General features: G+C 42.7%; 1 protein-coding gene and 1 long non-coding RNA gene across 4 annotated transcripts in view; both read left to right on the top strand.

Moving 5' to 3' along the window:
- Positions 1–17,449, top strand: part of LOC127368332 (pleckstrin homology domain-containing family G member 3) — a 38,687-nt gene extending 21,238 nt beyond the window's left edge. For all 3 annotated transcript variants that reach the window (XM_051408992.1, XM_051408993.1, XM_051408990.1), the window contains 15 exons: positions 315–415; positions 879–948; positions 1,049–1,095; positions 3,423–3,573; positions 4,127–4,258; positions 4,509–4,691; positions 5,052–5,144; positions 5,392–5,478; positions 6,204–6,237; positions 6,639–6,740; positions 6,839–6,871; positions 7,331–7,341; positions 11,489–11,620; positions 12,149–13,652; positions 15,114–17,449. In XM_051408992.1, the coding sequence (XP_051264952.1) occupies positions 315–415; positions 879–948; positions 1,049–1,095; positions 3,423–3,573; positions 4,127–4,258; positions 4,509–4,691; positions 5,052–5,144; positions 5,392–5,478; positions 6,204–6,237; positions 6,639–6,740; positions 6,839–6,871; positions 7,331–7,341; positions 11,489–11,620; positions 12,149–13,652; positions 15,114–15,949 (3,516 nt within the window). In that variant the 3' untranslated portion in view covers positions 15,950–17,449. The remainder of the gene's footprint in view (positions 1–314; positions 416–878; positions 949–1,048; positions 1,096–3,422; positions 3,574–4,126; positions 4,259–4,508; positions 4,692–5,051; positions 5,145–5,391; positions 5,479–6,203; positions 6,238–6,638; positions 6,741–6,838; positions 6,872–7,330; positions 7,342–11,488; positions 11,621–12,148; positions 13,653–15,113) is intronic.
- Positions 17,450–18,220: 771 nt separating this feature from the next.
- LOC127368442 (uncharacterized) lies at positions 18,221–19,722 on the top strand. The gene is made up of 2 exons (XR_007885828.1): positions 18,221–18,304; positions 19,621–19,722. It is a non-coding gene; the product is annotated as an uncharacterized LOC127368442 (long non-coding RNA).
- The last annotated feature ends 2,521 nt before the right edge of the window (positions 19,723–22,243 follow it).

The following is a 22,243-nucleotide window of genomic DNA, read 5'->3' as shown; positions in this document are numbered from 1 at the left end:
CTTCCTCTTCCTCTTCCTCTTCCTCCTCTCCCCTCTCCTCCTCTTCCTCTTCCTTCTCTCCTCCTCCTCCTCTTCCTCTTCCTCCTTTCCTCTCCTCTCCTCTCTCCTCCTCCTCCTCTTCCTCTTCCTTCTCTCCTCCTCCTCTACTCCTCCTCTTCCTCTTCCTCCTCTCCTCTCTCCTCCTCTTCCTCTTCCTTCTCTCCTCCTCCTCCTCTTCCTCTTCCTCCTTTCCTCTCCTCTCCTCTCTCCTCCTCTTCCTCTTCCTCTTCCTCTCCTCTCCTCTCTTCTCTCCTCTCCTCCACCTCCTCCTCCAGGATTATCTGGCTCATATAATCGATCAGTGTGATTTATCGATCCGTCCTGAGCAGGTCTGCTCTCTGTTTGGAAACATTGAGGACATCTATGAGTTCAACAGGTGAATTCATTAATAATCATTAATAATCAATAGTAATTGATAATCAATAGTAATTGATATCATTCGATTCATTCAGAAATATTCATATGATTTATCTCCAGAAACTTTATTTACACTTTAACAGAAGAAAAAAAGACCTGCTGGTTAATTAATTGATTAATTAATCCACAGTTCCTTCAGTTGAAAACTCAACTGCAGTCAACTCTGTTCCACAGCTTCTGATTATTATTATATAATAATAATAATAATAATGATATACCATTATGATTAATATAATAATAATATATCATTATTATTATATTTTTATACTGTAACTCCGTCTGCTGAGGAAGACAGTGTGAGGTGGTCAAAAGCTCCAGAACAGAATGGTGTGCAGCCTGCATGTGTTATTGATGATGTTGTTGTTGTTGTTGTTGTTGTTGTCGTCGTCATCGTCATGGTAACGTGTTTCCCGCTCTTCCAGCGAGCTGCTTCAGGCTCTCGACCTGTGTGACAACGACCCCGTCGCCGTCGCCAGGTGCTTCGTTATGAAGGTGATAAAAACCTCGTTAATCTGAATTTAATAATCAAAATAAAAATGAATTCCCAACATCATATTCATTTTTCTTAATTATTGATGTTTTTGTGTTTCAGAGCGAGTACTTTGAGATCTACACACAGTACTGCACCAACTACCCAAAGTAAGTACTGACACTGTCACTGTAACACACTGCAGTAACACTGTCACTGTAACACACTGCAGTAACACTGTCACCGTAACACACTGCAGTAACACTGACTGTCACTGTAACACACTGCAGTAACACTGACTGTCACTGTAACACACTGCAGTAACAGTGTCACTGTAACACACTGCAGTAACAGTGTCACTGTAACACACTGCAGTAACACTGTCACTGTAACACACTGCAGTAACACTGACTGTCACCGTAACACACTGCAGTAACACTGACTGTCACCGTAACACACTGCAGTAACACTGTCACCGTAACACACTGCAGTAACACTGTCACCGTAACACACTGCAGTAACACTGTCACTGTAACACACTGCAGTAACACTGACTGTCACTGTAACACACTGCAGTAACACTGTCACTGTAACACACTGCAGTAACACTGTCACTATAACACACTGCAGTAACACTGACTGTCACCGTAACACACTGCAGTAACACTGTCACCGTAACACACTGCAGTAACACTGTCACCGTAACACACTGCAGTAACACTGTCACTGTAACACACTGCAGTAACACTGACTGTCACTATAACACACTGCAGTAACACTGTCACCGTAACACACTGCAGTAACACTGTCACCGTAACACACTGCAGTAACACTGACTGTCACTATAACACACTGCAGTAACACTGTCACTGTAACACACTGCAGTAACACTGACTGTCACTGTAACACACTGCAGTAACACTGTCACTGTAACACACTGCAGTAACACTGTCACTGTAACACACTGCAGTAACACTGTCACTTAAAGTAACACACTGCAGTAACACACTGTCACCGTAACACACTGCAGTAACACTGACTGTCACCGTAACACACTGCAGTAACACTGACTGTCACCGTAACACACTGCAGTAACACTGTCACCGTAACACACTGCAGTAACACTGTCACTGTAACACACTGCAGTAACACTGTCACTGTAACACACTGCAGTAACACTGACTGTCACTGTAACACACTGCAGTAACACTGTCACTGTAACACACTGCAGTAACACTGTCACTATAACACACTGCAGTAACACTGTCACCGTAACACACTGCAGTAACACTGACTGTCACTGTAACACACTGCAGTAACACTGTCACCGTAACACACTGCAGTAACACTGACTGTCACCGTAACACACTGCAGTAACACTGACTGTCACCGTAACACACTGCAGTAACACTGACTGTCACCGTAACACACACTGTCACCGTAACACACTGCAGTAACACTGTCACTGTAACACACTGCAGTAACACTGTCACTGTAACACACTGCAGTAACACTGACTGTCACTGTAACACACTGCAGTAACACTGTCACCGTAACACACTGCAGTAACACTGTCACCGTAACACACTGCAGTAACACTGACTGTCACCGTAACACACTGCAGTAACACTGTCACTGTAACACACTGCAGTAACACTGTCACTGTAACACGCTGCAGTAACACTGTCACTGTAACACACTGCAGTAACACTGTCACTGTAACACACTGCAGTAACACTGACTGTCACTGTAACACACTGCAGTAACACTGACTGTCACTGTAACACACTGCAGTAACACTGTCACTGTAACACACTGCAGTAACACTGACTGTCACTGTAACACACTGCAGTAACACTGTCACTGTAACACACTGCAGTAACACTGACTGTCACTGTAACACACTGCAGTAACACTGACTGTCACCGTAACACACTGCAGTAACACTGTCACTGTAACACACTGCAGTAACACTGACTGTCACTGTAACACACTGCAGTAACACTGTCACTGTAACACACTGCAGTAACACTGACTGTCACTGTAACACACTGCAGTAACACTGACTGTCACTGTAACACACTGCAGTAACACTGTCACTGTAACACACTGCAGTAACACTGTCACTGTAACACACTGCAGTAACACTGTCACTGTAACACACTGCAGTAACACCCCCACTGCAGTAACACTGTCACTGTAACACACTGCAGTAACACTGTCACTGTAACACACTGCAGTAACACTGACTGTCACTGTAACACACTGCAGTAACACTGACTGTCACTGTAACACACTGCAGTAACACTGACTGTCACTGTAACACACTGCAGTAACACTGTCACTGTAACACACTGCAGTAACACTGACTGTCACTGTAACACACTGCAGTAACACTGTCACTGTAACACACTGCAGTAACACTGTCACTGTAACACACTGCAGTAACACTTGTTTCTACCTGTTCACACCTGTGTATTTTGCCTCCTCGTTGCAGTTCGGTTGCAGCGCTGACAGAGTGCATGAGGAATAAATCTCTGGCAAAGTTCTTTCGGGAGCGCCAGGCGTTGTTGAAGCGTTCGCTGCCCTTGGGTTCATACCTTCTCAAACCGGTTCAGAGGATCCTCAAATACCACCTGCTGCTCCAGGTACGACACACCTGAGTGCCCTCACTGCCCACTGGACTGAGCGTGATAAGAGTTCATCAGTCTGAAGCGTTGACGAGAGTGCATGCTGGGAAACAGGGCAGTGATGTCAGTCCATGTCAACTGCTCTACCTGAAGGTCCATGTTCTTACTATCCCCTCCTTATGGGGACTGTGCTAACAGATTACTATTATTATTGTTACCTGGTAGGTTTTAACTACTTAGTAGACGGTTCTTTTGGTTATTAGTCTCCTAGTAAAGTTCAGGTAATTAGCAAACTGTTAACTAGTTACTGAGTGAAAATAACAAATCAAATATTTTAACAAAACTTAATAAAAGAATGTTTATAAAGACATTTAGAGAGCAGACAGAACATAGAGCATCACTAAACTGAGGGGATGATGATGATGATGATGATGATGATGATGATGATGATGATGATGATGATGATGATGATGATGATGATGGTGGTGATGATGATGATGATGATCGTGGTGATGGTGATGATGATGATGGTGGTGATGATGATGATGATGGTGAAGATGGTTTTGTGCAGGAGATAGCGAAGCACTTTGACCCGGAGGAGGAGGGTTACGAGGTGGTGGAGGAGGCCATCTACACCATGACGGGAGTCGCTTGGTACATCAACGACATGAAGAGGAAACACGAGCACGCCGTCAGACTGCAGGTACTTCATCACTTTGTACTGCAGCTCAGAGGGAAAGGTACTTTCTACAGCCTTCTGCTAACAGCTGAGCCTCAGTCAACTTCCTCCTTTCCTGTGCTTAGATATGCTATGAGCTAGGCTAATCTATGTGGAAAAGATAAGAGACATATATATATAGTCACATCTTAAGTTAGCGAATGTTAGCAAAGTGTTTCAGGCTAGGCTAACAGCCAGCTAACAGCGGGGTCTGTTTGTTCGATTTGTCCTGCAGGAGGTTCAGTCTTTGCTGCTGAACTGGAAAGGTCCGGACCTCACCACGTACGGAGAACTGGTTCTGGAGGGAACCTTCAAAGTTCATCGAGCTAAAAACGAGAGAACGCTGTTCCTGTTCGACCGCATGCTGCTCATCACCAAACGCCGCGGGGAACACTTTGTCTACAAGACGCACATATCTGTGAGAAGAGTTAAATGGAAATGTTTTAGTGGCATTCAGAACCTGCTCTAGAGCTTAATGATTTCCACAGAAAACAAAAGTGTCAATCATATTAATCATAATCAATAACTTTGTTTTTTACTTGAATTTATTTGGTTTTTGAAATTTATTTAAATGACATTGTGCAGTTCTTTATTAGAAGTTATTAGCAGGTTAACAATGAGCTAATAATCAATAAATGTTAGATACACGCAGATTATTGATAGAAATTATTCTCTAAAAGAATCTGGGGAAGAAAAATAATAAACAAAACAAATATGTTTCCTTCCAATAATCCCTCTGATGTGTTATCACTGAATTATTGATGAACTGTGGTTTCAGTGTTCCACTCTCATGCTGATTGAAAGCGCCAAAGATTCTCTGAGCTTCAGCGTTACTCACTACAAACATCCCAAACAGCCTCACACCGTCCAGGTGAGACCGCCTCCTCCTGCTCCTCCCTTCTGCTCCTGCTCCTGCTCCTGCTCCTCCTGCTCCTGCTCCTGCTCCTGCTCCTGCTCCTCCTGCTCCTGCTCCTGCTCCTGCTCCTGCTCCTGCTCCTGCCCCTGCTCCTGATCCTCCTCCTCCTCCTTCCTTCTGCTCCTGCTCCAGCTCCAGCTCCTGCTCCTGCTGGTGATGATCACATTGAATCTGTGCTGATGAAATGTTTTATTGTTGTCAGGCAAAGACGGTTGAGGAGAAGAAGCTGTGGGCTCATCACATTAAACGCATCATTCTGGAAAACCACCATGCCATCATCCCACAGAAGGTCAGACACCAGTATAACCAGTATTCTAACCAGTACAACCAATATAACCAATATAACCAGTATAACCAGCAGTATAACCAGCATTATAACCAGCATTACAACAGTATAACCAGTATTATAACCAGTATTATAACCAGTATTATAACCAGTATTTTAACCAGTATAACCAATATAACCAGTATTATAACCAGTATAACAACCAGTATTACCAGTATTATAACCAGTATAACCAATATAACCAGTATTATAACCAGTATAACAACCAGTTTAACCAGTATTATAACCAGCATAACCAATATAACCAGTATTATAACCAGTATAACCAATATAACCAATATAACCAGTATTATAACCAGTATAACCAATATAACCAGTATATCAACCAGTTTAACCAGTATTATAACCAGTATAACCAGTATTATAACCAGTATAACCAGTATTGTAACCAGTATAACCAATATAACCAGTAATATAACCAGTATAACCAGTATTTTAACCAATATAACCAGTATTATAGCCAGTATAACCAGTATTGTAACCAATATAACCAGTATTATAACCAGTATTATAACCAGTATTATAACCAATATAACCAGTATTATAACCAGTATTATAACCAATATAACCAGTATAACCAGTACTACCAGTATTACTAGTATTTCCAGTATGACCAGTGTACACACCAGTATCGGAGTGTTTGATGTCTGTTGTTTTGCTGGTTTCAGGCTAAAGACGCCATCTTGGAAATGAATCCTATTTGTAAGTAAATGTTTAATGTTTGTTGTTAGAAGACAACAAAGAGAAACAAACAAACGTTTGTTGTTATCACAACGTGGATTTAAACATAATTAATTAATTATTAATAATTAATACATCATTCATTAATACTGATCTACTCTGATTGTAGTTTTCAGACTGAAAAAGATCCATTGTTTTTCATATTGTTGCTTCGTTGTTGTTGTTTACATTGTTGTTGTTTTCATGTTGTTGTTTACATTGTTTGTTGTTGTTTTTCTTGTTGCTGTTTACATCGTTTGTTGTTGTTTACATTGTTTGTTGCTGTTTTTCATGTTGTTGTTTACATTGTTTATTGTGGTTGTTTTTCTTGTTGTTGTTTACATTGTTTGTTGTTGTTTTTCTTGTTGTTTTTCCACCTGTAGATCCTCCCAGGTATCGGTACAGCCCTGAGCGGCTGAAGAAAGCTCTTTCCTGTCAGTCTGATGAGTTTCCACAAGACGCTCGTCAGGGACGACGACAGTCCGGTAAACACAAACATAAACAACAGGAACTACTTCCTGTTTATCTGTTGCTTTCTTTATCAATATATTCTGTTGATATTGTTTGTTTTCTTCTCTGTCAGAGCCGACCAAACAAATACTGAAGAGCAGCAAAGGTAAAGATTCACCTAATATGTCTATAATATAGTAATAATAATATATAATATATATACTTTATATTATATATATTATATTAAATTATATTATATATACTATATATTATATTTTATTTATTTATTTTATTTATTTATATTTATTATAATATATATATTTAATACTAAATTATATTTAATAATTATTTTAATTTATAATATATATATTATATATGATATAAAATTATATGTTATATATAATATTTACATAAAATTATATTTAATATAATATATATAATGTGTAGCAGTCCCTCTGTTACCATGAAGAGTTACTGTCACAAACTAATGGTGAAGTAATGAAAACAGTGATGAAGGAGTGATCAGCTGATAAAGATCAATAATAATAAACATGTTTGTTTCTGTGTTTAACCATCGTCTACTCTTCTTCTGCTGCTGCTGCTGATTCTGCCGTCCATCACTCAGCCGTCCTCAAGGTAAGAAACATTCTGTTCACTACAGAGTATCAGGTCCTGAACCGGCAGGTCCTGAACCGGCAGGTCCTGAACTGGCAGGTACTGGAGCCTCATTCAGGACTCAGTTTGACCCTGGTGACAGTACAAGATCTGGTCTTTAACAGACACTCAGCAGGACTAAAGCCTCCACAGGGGGGCGCTGAAGGGTTGAAGATACTGCAGGAGGTGAATTAGAGTCTAGAATCTGACAGTAAACACAACAATGAACGTAACTTCATACATTGGACCATCCTCATGTAAGATGGCCAACGTCTCCACTTGGAGACAAGGGCAAGGAAAAACTGCCTGTTAAAAGGCAGAAACCTAGGACAGATCCTTCGGCTCTAGGTGGGTGGTCGTCTGTCTCGACCAGTTGGGGAGAGAGAGAGAGAGAGAGAGAGAGAGAGAGAGAGAGAGAGACAGAGAGAGAGAGAGAGAGAGAGACAGGTTCACAGCAACAACAGTATTGGCAATGGCAATCTAGCAGGACCATGGCAGGAGGCTCCACCAGGATCGATAAGAACCTGCGAGACGAGAAAGCACAAGAACTCCGGGGAAGAAGTGAAGTTAGTAACATGCATTAATGGGAACATGAATGAGTGCAGAAAGAGAGAGGAAGGGAGGAGCTCAGGGCATCATGGGAAATCCCCCGATAGTCTTGGCCTATAGCAGCATAACTAAGGGATGGTTCAGGACTCACCTAATCCAGCCCTAACTATAAGCTTTATCAAAGAGGAATGTCTTAAGCCTACTCTTGAATGTGGTGAGGGTGTCTGCCTCCTGAACCACAACTGGAAGCTGGTTCCACAGGAGAGGAGCTTGGTAACTGAAGGCTCTGCCTCCTGTTCCTTTTAATTAACCACAACTAGCCCAAAGAACGGCTAGAGGTTCCACAGGAGATGAGAGCTTTATAGGTAAGGTTAAACTGACATTTATAGGGAGCCAATGCAAAGAAGCTAGTACAGGAGAGATGTGATCTCTGGCTCCTAGTCCTTCAGACTGGTGCTGCAGCGTTCTGAATTAATTGGAGCGTTTTAATGGACTTATTGGGGCAACCTGATAATAAAGAGTTGCAGTAATCCAGCCTTGAAGTAACAAATGCATGGATTAGTTTTTCTGCATCTGTCTGTGATAGGATGTGTCTAATTTTTGTAATACGTAAATGAAAGGAGGCAGTCCTAGAGGTCTGCTTTATGTGGGAGTTAAATGACAAATCCTGATCAAAGATAACTCCAAGATTCCTGACAGTGGTGCTAGAGGCCAAGGTAATGCCATCTAGAGTAACTATATCTTTAGAGTCTGTGCAGTATTGATCGATTGATTGATATCACGCCAAGCAGGGCCAAGCTGTCAATCATTTATATCTTCAGATAACAAATTAAAACTAAAGTGATAACAATTAACAAACATCAGCGAGATAACAACTTCCTAAAATAGAGAGAGAGTCTATACTGCAGTCAGCCACCAGGGGGAGACAGAGAGAGAGTCTATACTGCAGTCAGCCACCAGGGGGAGATAGAGAGAGAGAGTCTATACTGCAGTCAGCCACCAGGGGGGAGATAGAGAGAGGGTCTATACTGCAGTCAGCCACCAGGGGGAGACAGAGAGAGAGTCTATACTGCAGTCAGCCACCAGGGGGAGACAGAGAGAGAGTCTATACTGCAGTCAGCCACCAGGGGGAGATAGAGAGAGAGTCTATACTGCAGTCAGCCACCAGGGGGAGATAGAGAGAGAGAGTCTATACTGCAGTCAGCCACCAGGGGAGATAGAGAGAAAGAGAGTCTATACTGCAGTCGGCCACCAGGGGGAGATAGAGAGAGAGAGAGTCTATACTGCAGTCGGCCACCAGGGGAGATAGAGAGAGAGAGAGTCTATACTGCAGTCAGCCACCAGGGGGAGATAGAGAGAGAGAGAGTCTATACTGCAGTCAGCCACCAGGGGGAGACAGAGAGAAAGAGAGTCTATACTGCAGTCAGCCACCAGGGGGAGATAGAGAGAGAGAGAGTCTATACTGCAGTCAGCCACCAGGGGGAGACAGAGAGAAAGAGAGTCTATACTGCAGTCAGCCACCAGGGGGAGATAGAGAGAGAGAGAGTCTATACTGCAGTCAGCCACCAGGGGAGATAGAGAGAGAGAGTCTATACTGCAGTCAGCCACCAGGGGGAGATAGAGAGAGAGAGAGAGTCTATACTGCAGTCAGCCACCAGGGGGAGACAGAGAGAAAGAGAGTCTATACTGCAGTCAGCCACCAGGGGGAGATAGAGAGAGAGAGAGTCTATACTGCAGTCAGCCACCAGGGGGAGATAGAGAGAAAGAGAGTCTATACTGCAGTCAGCCACCAGGGGGAGACAGAAATGGAGTCTATACTGCAGTCAGCCACCAGGGGGAGATAGAGAGAGAGAGAGTCTATACTGCAGTCAGCCACCAGGGGGAGAGAGAGAAAGAAGAAACCGATCAGAAACCGATCAGGAGTGTTTGACGTCCCACAGCACTCAGACAGTGACGGGGGGGCACCTGGGGAGCACCGCTCGCTGCAGCCCGCCACCAGCAGCAGCGCGTTGGGCGAGTTTGGGCACGAGGAAGAGGAGGAGGAGGAGCTCGGTAGCAGGAAGGACTCACTGGAGCGACTGACCTGCAGCGAGGAAGACGAGGAGGAAGAGGTGGCGAGGTTGTCTCCTCAGCGGTCTCACAGGATGGCGGCGGAAGACAGCGAGCCAGACGACATTCTGCCGGAGGACGAGCAGGTAGACGACTTCGCCAGCTCCATGCTGGCCGCCATCTCGTGTTGGCACTATAGGGCGCAGGCTCTGCTCTCTATGGAGGTTGCCATGGTGACGGTGAGGCTTTCTGCTGCCAGCCTGGTCTTCATCTCCATCCGTCCTCCTCCTCCTCTGTAACACACTAAAGTCACGGATAACAACACCCCCGCTCATGGATGACTTACTGTACTAGCACTGCTGCTCCGGAGCTCTCAGCTGTCTGCTGCATGAGCTTCACCTGTGGAACTAACTGAACCGCCGTTTGCTCCATAAATCATCTTGTTCTAAACAACCTGGAGTTAGGGGCGGGTCCAGACTTTTCTGACTGGGGGGGCACAATTCCAACACTGTTTATGGACCCCATGAGACTCTCACTGCATGAGATAGCGTCTGTAAGTGTGTTAAGAGGAGACTTGGAAATGGCCATGCTTTATTTAGCCCACTTCCTGACATGCTAGCAGGACATGGTTGGTACCATTGGGATCACAGTGGGGTCCCGAGGTCTTCTTAACAGAAAAGAAGAATATTTAGTCTGTATAATTGTTAACATTTAAACAAAACAACATAATACATACAGAGTTGTATAAAAATATCAGGAAAACACAGATCAGTTGTTATGTATACATTGAATATTGGATTGGAATATCTATCCATAAATACACTTCAGTCAGGGGTCATTAGTTTACTCAACAATCCCCGGTCCCTTCAGGAGTTTCATATGATACCATAGTTTCACTGTAGCTTTATAATGGAGCCACTGCAACCTCTGAAACACAGTGCGAGTGGAAGAGGGACTGATAATGGGGTGACCAATCATTCTTCAGGGGTATCACCCCCATCTGGAGACTGTGGAGATAACAGAGAACAAGAGGATTTATTAAGAACTGTTCCCTTAATGTAGCTCACATAAAATAAAATGTACCTTTAACTGGGGGGTCTTTAACTGCGGGGCTACAGGCTAATGGCTTCAGGTTGTGTTTGGTTGCAGAGTGCAACCAGACGTTTGCTGCTGCTGCCTCTCGGTGTTCGGTTGCTGCGTTGCTTCATTTATTTGCATGTGTGCTTTCAGGCTCTTGAGTTAGTTTGTGTTTGGTGTGAAACTGCTGCAGAGAATTTATCCCTTTTTTGTCTGAAAGGAAGGGTTAGTTCACTCAATAGAAGAACATGCTCTCCTGCTGCGACCATAGGGTCTCTAACCTCCCACCACAGGACAATATAAAACAACAGAGTTCTGTTGTAGTTGTGTTCATTGGTTCTGTAGGAGATTTCTTCTGTTTGGGTGAAGTGATTCTTTAGAAGCGATCGGATGAGTTTTCATCAGATTCTTTGAATATTAAAGATTTTATTTGATGTTTGGTTCTTTGTTGAAGGAGGCGGAGGCAGGCAGTGTCTCCTCTAACGGCTGCAACAAAGAAAGCAGACACCTTCTGGAAGAAGACGAGCCAGAAGGAACTGAACCGACACACGAGCGGTTAAATAACAGCCGAGTGGACGACTTGCAGGTTCAATACCTTTCTGATGTCTGATATTACACTTCTTATTGCTGACATCACTTCCTGTCTAGCTTCAATCTCTTATCTGGTTTCTGGACACCTACCTTGTTTGATTTAATCCGAACCAAAATTACAGATGTGAAACCTCCCCCGGACCAAACCGCAGAACCTTGCTCAGATGAAAAGAGGTGGTCTCGGTCCGGATCATACTGATCCATGGTTTGGTTTGTTTATAGTGTGAAAACATGTTTTTTGGATGGTTCGAACTCTTAGACCAGTTACAGGAAGTTCTTGCCAGAACCAGAAAATGTGAAGTAACACACGGGGAGAGGAGTAAACCAGATGTTTAACTGATGTTTGGTCTGATGATTTTGTGAAGAGTCAGTTGGAAAAAACTATTATTTTAATTATTTTCTGAGAGGACGAGGGAAGTTTCTGGTCTCTGTTGAAGATGTTTATCTTCATTCAAACAGAGAAATGGTTCAGGAAATATCTTCCAGCTCTAATTATTTGTTCTGTATTTTGGAATTTCTCTAGGCCTCCACACATAAGCCGCAACAGGAGACGATGTCAGAGTCTGAGCCAGCAGAAATCCCTGAACCAGAACCCTCCTCTGATCTGGACAGTTTGCCTCCCAGGATCTCAACGTCTCCTAAATTGTCAGAAGAAGTGACACTTGAAAGAGTTCCAGAGCCCACAGGGCAACCGTCCTCTGCCACACCTGATTCAGATTCAAAGACCTTGAGCAGTGCAGAATCCTCTGAGGACGAGGAGGATGTGAAGGAGGCGGCAGAGAAAGAGGGTAAAGCCACCAGCATCCTTCCTTCCTCTGTCCTGGACAAAGCCAGCGCCATCGCCCAGCACTTCACCAACAGCATCAAACGGGGCAGCCTGGTCCAGGACGACACCCGCTCCATCAGCTGCGCTTCACCGCGGTTACCCAGCAGGACCGGCAGCAGCCTCAGTCTCAGTGCTGAACCCGCCGACCGTCCTGTTCGGATCAACAGTGTCTCTTCTGATGCTGTGGAGACCTTCGGCGTGGCAGATCTGACCCTCCTGTCTCCTCGGGACGACAGCCTCTTTGACGCCGACCGAGGCATTCGGCGGAGGCGAGACTCCACTCTGTCCAAGCAGGACCAGCTGCTCATCGGCAAAATCAAGAGTTACTATGAGAACGCTGAGAGCCAGGATGCCACCTTCAGCCTCCAGCGCAGAGAGAGCCTAACATACATCCCGTCTGGGCTGGTCAGGAGCTCCGTCAGCCGGTTCAACAGCATCCCAAAGGAGGAAACAAACCCCTCCACCTTGACCGCATCCTCCAGTCTTGACCCTATTTCAGCAGAGCCAGACTTAGATACCAGGGGTTACATGGTCTCTGGTGACTCTTTGGACTCTTTGAAGTCTGATCAGAGAAGCACAGATCCAGAAGATTCAGGAGAAAGCCACAGGTCCAGATCTCAAAGCATTCAGGACAATCCATCTGAGGACGAAGAGTTCAGACCTTCATCTGAAATGATCAAGATCTGGCAGTCAATGGAACGAGGGATCACCAGATCCCAAAGTGAAGACAAAGGGCGATATCGAGAAGCTCCAAGAAACTCCAGAGTGACCGACGTCAGCCTTTCTGACACAACAAAGACCCCAAACAAGAGCTGTGACCGAGAGAGTGGAGTGTCTGATCTGAGCACCATCACAGAGGAATCCATGAGTCCTTCACCCCTCATGCACAAAGACTCCAGTGTGAATCGGACAGGAAGTCTGAAGGACTCACTGAAGGTGTTTGGGGAGGAGGCTGTCCTTCTCAGGGTCCCAGTTCCTCGGGTTGCGCAGCTGAAGGCTGAGGCGGAGGGGGTTAGGCCTAGCGAAAACTCAAACCAGCTGGATGACGTAGACAAGACCAAGAGCAAAGTCCTCCATTTGGCTCGTCAGTACAGTCAGAAAATCAAAACAACCAAACCAGTTGTCCGACAGCGAAGTCAGGGCGTCCTGATCAGCAAGAAGAGCTTATCCTGTGTGCTGGAGGAGAAGGAGAGTACTGCAGGTTTGTCTTTTTCTCATCTGCTCCATCAAAGATTAACAGAACAGTTTCCTTTTTCACAGTTTTTGCTGCTCTTTATTTATAGAAATTTGCCGAATTTCATATTCGATTTTATTTGTCCCAAACAGCCAGCCGACTGTAGACTAGGGTTGGCCGATGTTTCCAACAACCAGTGATTACTGATATAGCTGAGCTTATATTAAACAAAATAGACTAAACAAATAACACCTATTTTCCTCATTAAACAGACAAATACAACCTTACACTTTCTGAATTCAAGTTTTTGACTTTACCAAACTAATACTTAAAGCTTAACTGCCTCGTTAAGTCACCATAAAACAGACTCAAACACAAAACTCATCAGGAACAAAATAAAACTAAGAAAACTAAAGGTGTGTTATTCGCCTTGCATTATTTTTGCTAGTTTACTTGTGGGATCATTGGTATTTTTTCGTGTTACTCATGTCAATAAAGGGATCAATATGATGCTTAAATAGTGACGTCATGATTGCAATTTGTAAAAAGTCTGAATTCAGACTGTTGGTCTTTCTGAATGGAGATGGTTGAGCAGGGCTATGCTAACTTAGTTCATAGTAAGACTGATAGCCAGAATCAGACAGATATTTTCCAACTTCCTCTCTTCTTTTTCTCTGTGCAATCTCCTTGTCTGTCCGCTCTCTGTATATGAAATAGACATAAAGTAGTATCATAGAGCCCCCTCAGATCAGAGCAGAATCCGGTGTGACTACAAGTGTTTATTCCTCCAGAAGCTCCAGCTCTCTGCTGCAGAGCTCCCCGTGTTCAAACAGCTGTCTGTGGGCAGCAGCTGCTCTGTCTCTCCCTCCACACACAACCCAACAATATTTTCAACTCGCACAAAATTGCGAATGGGCCAAATTTTGCGAATTTGCGCTGCTCACATCGCGTCATTTGGCCTGCCATGAATTTATTTATATTCTTTGCAGTGACTTTGTATGTAAGCTAGGGTTAGGGTTAGGGTTAGGGTTAGGGCTATTGCACCAATAGTTTAATTTGCAAAGGCAGCATTCGTCCTTCCACTGTTCCTACAATCAACTCTGCTGTCCGACCCTAGCACAGACATTATTGCATGGACTTGTCTTTGCCTGAATTTATGACACCTGGAGTTTCTAAAAGCTCCTTCCTGTGCTAGTGATGTAAGCAAACCTCCCCAATACTTCAAGCTCATAGACATGACAAGGTGACAAGACGCAGTTCCCATTTGACGTTTTTGTTTTTTGCGAATATCTGACTAATGAAAACTGCGTCGACTGACACTCATCTCATGGGCTAACAGTTTACTTGACTAGTAGGGGGGCAGCCCTAGTCCTGATATATTAAATTAAGACAAATACTTCTTTTAAATATTCAAATCAGAAGTCTTTAAAGATCCATTTTTACACAGGATTGGGGATTAGAATTCATGATGTGTTTTGTGTTTTGCAGGTAAACCCAACCTGACCCTGCCGCTGGTTTCTCATAAGGAGGCAGCCTCTCTACCGCTGAGCCCTGTGGACCCCCCGGGCCGGGCTCGCTCTCGCAGCCCCCTCAGCCCCCTCAGCCCCCCTCAGTCCTCCAACGAGGGCTTCAACTGGCCCGACGTCAGAGAACTCCGCTCCAAATACTCCAAGAAGAGTTCTGTAAGCCGGAGTTGCTCTATCCCAGAGCAAATGTTTGACAGTGGTCTGAGGAGGCACTCCAGTTGCTCCTCCAGCCTCCTCCCTGAAGGAGCTTCTGGAGAGGTTCCTTCGTACAAGCCTCGCAGCAGCCAGGACGCCAGCAGAGAAGAACGCAGGAAACGTCTTCACAGAGCCAATTCTCTGGACCCTCGGATGAGCGGAGCACAAATGACTGAGCTGCAGAAGCTCCAGCACCAGGTTGCAAACAGCAACTCCGACAGTTACTACGTCGCAGCCGAGGCGCCCCTACCAAACGACCCTGAACACAAGATCATCGTCATGGAGAAGCTTCCAGAGTCTGCGGAAACAGCTAAAGAATCCAAAGAAGAAGAAGAAGGGGACGATAACTACGTTCAGATCCGTTCACCAACCAGCAGGGAGAAGATCTCCATCATGGCTGTCATCGACCGCTGCCGGGTCTATCAGGAGTCTGACGAATATAAACAGAGGGAGGAAGTGAAAGCTAAAAGTGAGCCGGCGAGGCCCCAAGAGGCAGAAGATCAGGACGACGAGTCCCAGAGTTCAAAGTCCGGACAGAAGCCTGAAGCCGGTCAGCAGAGCATCGTAAAGAATCTGAGAGAACGGTTCCAGAGCCTGAGCTGAATAAACACAACTTCACACCAAAACTCTGAATTAATGAACCCAAAGATATATTAATACTTTTCAAAAACAGGTTGTTAAAGTAGGGAAGAGATGATCCGCCTCAAGACTTACCCAATCAAATGATGAATTATTCTACAGTAGACAACTGTTAACAGCTGGAGAGGACAAGTCCTGCTTTATTCCCTCTGATTATAAGTCTAGAAGTTGTTTTGAATCAATAGCAAATATGTGTGAAGAAATACTCACGATGGATGTTTAAATGTGAAGAAATGAAATAATAAAATCAAAATTGTCATGGTTACATACATATCATTGTGATTTGATATCCAAAGAAGATCCAAAAACCACTTTCTCAAGACTACGAGAGCTTTTCCCAGCGTCCACTCTGGCATTTTGTAGATAAATGTCTAGAAATGTGTAAATATCTTTATACTGTCCTCCAGTACAAGTTATTGTCAGTCACAATATTTGATAAAAGCACCTTTTTGTACAGGATGTTATTCTGTGTTGTTTAGAGTAATCTTAGGGAGTCGTCACTACAGGAAGGGATCGGTCGTCTTGTAAAAGCTTTGTATGTTCAGCACAGACTTTAATGCTCCGCTGTTACCATTAAAGCTCACCTGTGTGGATTCCTGCTGCAAGAAGTCTAACCACTACATCTTACCGGTCAGTTTCACTTTGTTCAGTCACTTTTCTAAAAACAACTCACAGATTCTTCCTCTGTTATGATTCTATTATGGGAGTGGTCCAACAATTGGAGAAAATGAAATCTAAACGATTTAATTGTTTTCTTCTGGTTTTATGAAAATGTTTAAAGACATTAAGAACTCCTATATCTCAGAGATAACCGAGTCCAACACTGAACATTTAGAGTTCAGGTAACAGTATGGAGGACCCTTAACTTGGAGAAAAATAAATTCAGTGAATGATTTCAAAACCTGTTCAAGTGCTGATGTTTAAATACATTTAAAAATTGATAATAATTAAAATGACTGTGGATTTATGTTATTTGTGAAATTGTGAAAACGATAAAAGCAGTGATCTGAACTATTTTACCCTCAGTACAAATTATGATTATTATGTTTATATATTTTGTGCCTTTTATTGTCTAATTTATGTTACATTTATTTGAATATTTGATTCACTTTGGTCATTCTTTATTTCCTATTAAGTCAGGTTTTGTTGTCCATACACACAGTTTATTTATATTTATATAAAGCAACTTTTAACAAATTAGTGAGTCGATTCATTTTACTTGCCCAGTGGCACACTGGCTGATTTGGGACTTGAACCTGTGACTTCCCTTTAACCACTGGACCACGCTGCACATAATATTCTTCACTGTTAACAGCCAGGCTCGTACCTGTACCTCCTATTTATTTGACCTGATGTAAATACCAACTGTCTGTCGCTGTCTCTGGTTATATCTGTGTGTGTTCTATGTACAAACATGTTTATATGACCTCAAATCTGTTCTTCATTAAAACCAAATGTACAGGATCAGCAGAGTGTGTGTGTGCATAATTATTATGTATGTACAGTATGATTGAGAATACACAGTCCCCATACAAACTGGAATCAAACCACTAACCTTGTGTTTATGGGCCGTGAGCTTTAACCACTCTGCCAGTGAACAGCAGATTATATCTGAAATATTTGCTACTGTCTCTATGTCTTAGTAGTGACACATCAATGCAGGTGTACTTAATCACTGAATCAAAGTTAGCTGAGGTTTTAAAATAAGCAGAATCAATAGTAGTGGTAGCAGTACTACGACTAACAGCAGTATCAGCAGCAGTATCAGTAGTAATAGTATTAGTACTAACAGTAGTATCATTAGTATCAGTAGTAGAGGTAGCAGTACTAACAGCAGTATCATTAGTAGAGGTAGCAGTACTAACAGCAGTATCATTAGTAGAGGTAGCAGTACTAACAGTAGTATCATTAGTAGAGGTAGCAGTACTAACAGTAGTATCATTAGTAGAGGTAGCAGTACTAACAGTAGGGGCATTTGAATTGTTTCTGTGGCTGAAAGTATGCAGGAGTAGTAGCTGACCAAAAACATACAAAATCATTAAAATAATCATAAAGACTACAACAGCAACATTACTAAAGCATTCACACTATACAGGCTAAAGATAATTAAATTCAACTTTCAATTTTATTTGTATAGCGCCAATTCATAACAGAAGTTATTTCAGGACACTTTTCAAATAGAGCAGGTCTAGACCGAACTCTTTATAACATTATTTACAGAGACCCAACAGTTCCACCATGAGCAAGCACTTGGCGACAAGGGCAAGGAAAAACTGCCTGTTAAAAGGCAGAAACCTAGGACAGATCCTCCGGCTCTAGGTGGGTGGTCGTCTGCCGACCAGTTGGGGTGAAAGAGAGAGAGAGAGAGAGAGAGAGAGAGAGAGAGAGAGAGAGAGAGAGACACAGACAGACAGACAGACAACAACAGTATTGGCAATGGCAATCTAGCAGGAATCTGTTCCACTGTCTGAATGAACTGAATGATCGTTCTCTAGTGGAGGAGATCCAACAGTCCCTGAGTTCAGGAAGTCTCTCCACAGATAAACTGTCTCCTTCTCAGTGGTCAGCTCTGGCCTTCATCTTACTGTCAGAAAAAAATCTGGACGTGTTTGACCTAAAGAAATACTCTGGTTCAGAAGAGGCTCTTATGAGGCTGCTGCCAGTGGTCAAAACCTCCAACAAAGCTCTGTAAGTGGATTGATAACTAGATACATTCATGAAATAAAGAGAGAAACAGAAATGTGTTCAAACTTTTCTTCATCACAATTTTTTTCTTCAGGCTGAGTGGTTGTAATCTCTCAGAGAGAAGTTATGAGGCTCTGTCTTCACTTCTCAGCTCACAGTCCTCTTGTCCAAAAAACAACCTGCAGGATTCAGGACTTTAGTTTTTGGTCACTGTGTACACACACACTTCAATACAAACACTCAACTCCTTTTCACTCAACTTGCCCGGTTTCTCTAACACACATCGCAATCCCAACAAAACAATATTTGCAACAATTGTAAAGAAGTGGTGTGTCCATCTGGTGTGTGCAGCAGTCATCAGAGGTCCAGCATCATCACCACATCTCTTTCCCTCCTGCAGCTAAATGTTCACCAGCATGATATTTGCCTTATTTCAGTCTGTCAGGTTGTCTGATCACAGAGGAAGGTTGTGCTTCTCTTGCCTCAGCTCTGAGATCCAACCCCTCCCATCTGAGAGAGCTGGACCTGACCTACAACCATCCAGGAGACTCAGGAGTGGCTCTACTGTCTGCTGAAGTGGAGGATCCACACTGGAGACTGGAGACGCTCAGGTACTGTTTCTGTCTCATTCTGAACAGAAAATTATTCAGATTCTGTAATTGTACTGTGTCAAAGACAAGCAGGTCTGTGTTTCTTCCTCCAGGGTGGACCATGTTGGAGAGCAGAGGTTACAATTCAATTCAATTCAATTCAATTTTATTTGTATAGCGCCAATTCATAACAGAAGTTATCTCAGGACACTTTTCAAATAGAGCAGGTCTAGACCGAACTCTTTAACATTAATTACAGAGACCCAACAGTACCACCATGAGCAAGCACTTGGCGACAAGGGCAAGGGAAAAACTGCCTGTTAAAAAGGCAGAAACCTAGGACAGATCCTCCGGCTCTAGGTGGGTGGTCGTCTGTCTCGACCAGTTGGGGTGAGAGAGAGAGAGAGAGAGAGAGAGAGAGAGAGAGAGAGAGAGAGAGAGAGAGCGACAGACAGGTGCACAGCAACAACAGTATTGGCAATGGCAGTCAAGCAGGACCATGGCAGGAGGCTCCACCAGGATCCATGAGAACCTGCGAGACGAGAAAGCGCAAGAACTCCGGGGAAGAAGTGGAGTTAGTAACATGCATTAAAGGGACATGAATGAGTGCAGAAAGAGAGAGGAAGAGAGTAGCTCAGTGCACCATGGGAAATCCCCCGATAGTCTAGGCCTATAGCAGCATAACTAAGGGATGGTTCAGGACTCACCTGATCCAGCCCTAACTATAAGCTTTATCAAAGAGGAATGTCTTAAGCCTACTCTTGAATGTGGTGAGGGTGTCTGCCTCCCGAACCACAACTGGAAGCTGGTTCCACAGGAGAGGAGCTTGGTAACTGAAGGCTCTGGCTCCTGTTCTACTTTTAGAGACTATGGGAACCACAAGTAGCCCAGCATTCAGAGAACGTCCCACAACCTGGTCTGAGGAAGTGTAAGTGTGGATTCAGTTTGACTAATGATGAAAAACAGCACACAGTTATTAGATAACACACTGTGCTGCTGTTTGTTGATTTTCCTGAAAGTTTTTGACACAGTTGACCGCTCTCTGCTCTTATGCCATCTTTTTTGTTCAGGTTATGACAATGCTAGCTACATGTGGTTTCACAGTTATTTCTCTGATAGGTCCCAGATTCTCAAGGTGATTAATGCCCTCTTTTCTGTCCTTTGCAAAGGGAGTCCCTCAAGGTTCAGTCCTTGAACCAGTTTTATTAACTATTTATAAAAACAACATTACCTCTTTACTGTACAACTGCTTTTTCCATCTCTATGCAGATGACACTGTCCTTTATTCCTGTGCAGATTCTATTCACACAGCCCCTCTAAATCTACAGCTATCATTTAACCTCTTTCAAAAACACCTTCATAACCTGAAACTGGTCCTAAACTGTGCAAAGACAAAATTAAGGTTGTTTTCTAATGCAAGACATGCTGACTATGATAGTCTTGAAATGTATTTGTTGTTTGTTGATAACACAATAATAACGAGAGTGCAGTATTGGTATTTGGATCAATGAAAAACTTACTTTTAAAGTCCATAGTCCATACTTAATGAATTTGCCATGTTGTGATTGAAATTACACACAAACTCGACGATGAAAGTTTGTCCAGTATCCACCACTTTTCCATATGTCTGGCCAATCATTGTAGTTTCCTGCACAAAATAATGTTGAGCAATACTTCTTTGTTGCAGACATGTGTGACACATTGACCCTCCAAACAGTGAGATTTTATTCTCCCTGGAACAACTGCCTTCAATTTTTAATGAATTATCCAAAAAATAGCAACCAGTTTGTTAATTTTCACTTATTTTGCTAATTAATTGCAAATAAATCCCTAGAAACATCACAACATAGATTAAAAAAAATTAGAAAAGCTTCCATGAAATCAGCAAATTAAGGCATCAGTGGTGGGTACAGCCATGCTCACCAGAGGTTGGCAGTATGCAATAGGAAGTACTCATGTGGACAGAAATCAGAAGTGCCGTAACCCTTCAGATGTGTCTGATGATAAACTGCTGTGTTGTGTCTTTTTCTCTCCATCAGATTTCTGTGAACTCACAGTGGACCCAAACACAGTGAACAGAAAGCTCAGACTGTCTGACAACAACAGGAAGGTGACACTGGAGCAGAAATATCAGTCATATCCTGATCATCCAGAGAGATTTGACTACTGGTATCAGCTGCTGTGTCGCTGTTACTGGGAGGTCGAGTGGGAAGGAGAGGTTTGTGTAGCAGTGACTTACAGAGGAATCAGCAGGAGAGGAAACAGTGATTACAGCAGGTTTGGAGGAATTGATCAGTCCTGGACTCTGACCTGCTCTGAGGATGGATACACCATCTGGCACAATAACAGAGAAACATTGTCTGTGTGTGTGTGTGTCTGTGTGTGTGTATTGAGTGTTTATAATTTCATGTCTAATGCAAAGTCGACATTGTTTGAGACAACAATGTTTTACAATGAAGAGTAAAACATTTATAACTGTGATTATAAACCACATAGTAATGACTATTTACAGCAGAATCATGCTTTATAAATGATGAATTCAGTATTTACTAATCCATAACTAATGTGCTTATCAATGATGAATAAAACATTTTTACCTGTGTTTATAAACTACATACTAATGTGTATTCATGCGTTATAAATGATGAATTCAGTATTTATTCATGCTTAACTCATGCGTAATAGTGTGTACTCATTATAAAGTGCTACCGAATATATAAATATATAGAATATATATAAAATATATAAATATATGTTAATATATAAATATATATAGAATATATATAAAATATATAAATATATATAGAATATATAAATATATGTAAATATATAAATATATATAGAATATATAAATATATAAATATATGTAAATATATAAATATATATAGAATATTTTATATTTAAATATTTCATAGAATATATTCTATAGAATACATATAGAATATATATAGAACATATAAATATATAGAACAACAACAACAGC

The sequence above is a fragment of the Dicentrarchus labrax genome, unplaced genomic scaffold (genome assembly GCF_905237075.1).
Source record: "Dicentrarchus labrax unplaced genomic scaffold, dlabrax2021, whole genome shotgun sequence".
In the NCBI taxonomy this organism is placed as follows: Eukaryota; Metazoa; Chordata; class Actinopteri; family Moronidae; genus Dicentrarchus; species Dicentrarchus labrax.
Note: the sequence above shows the minus strand (reverse complement) of the source record. Positions and strands in the feature narration are given on the sequence as shown.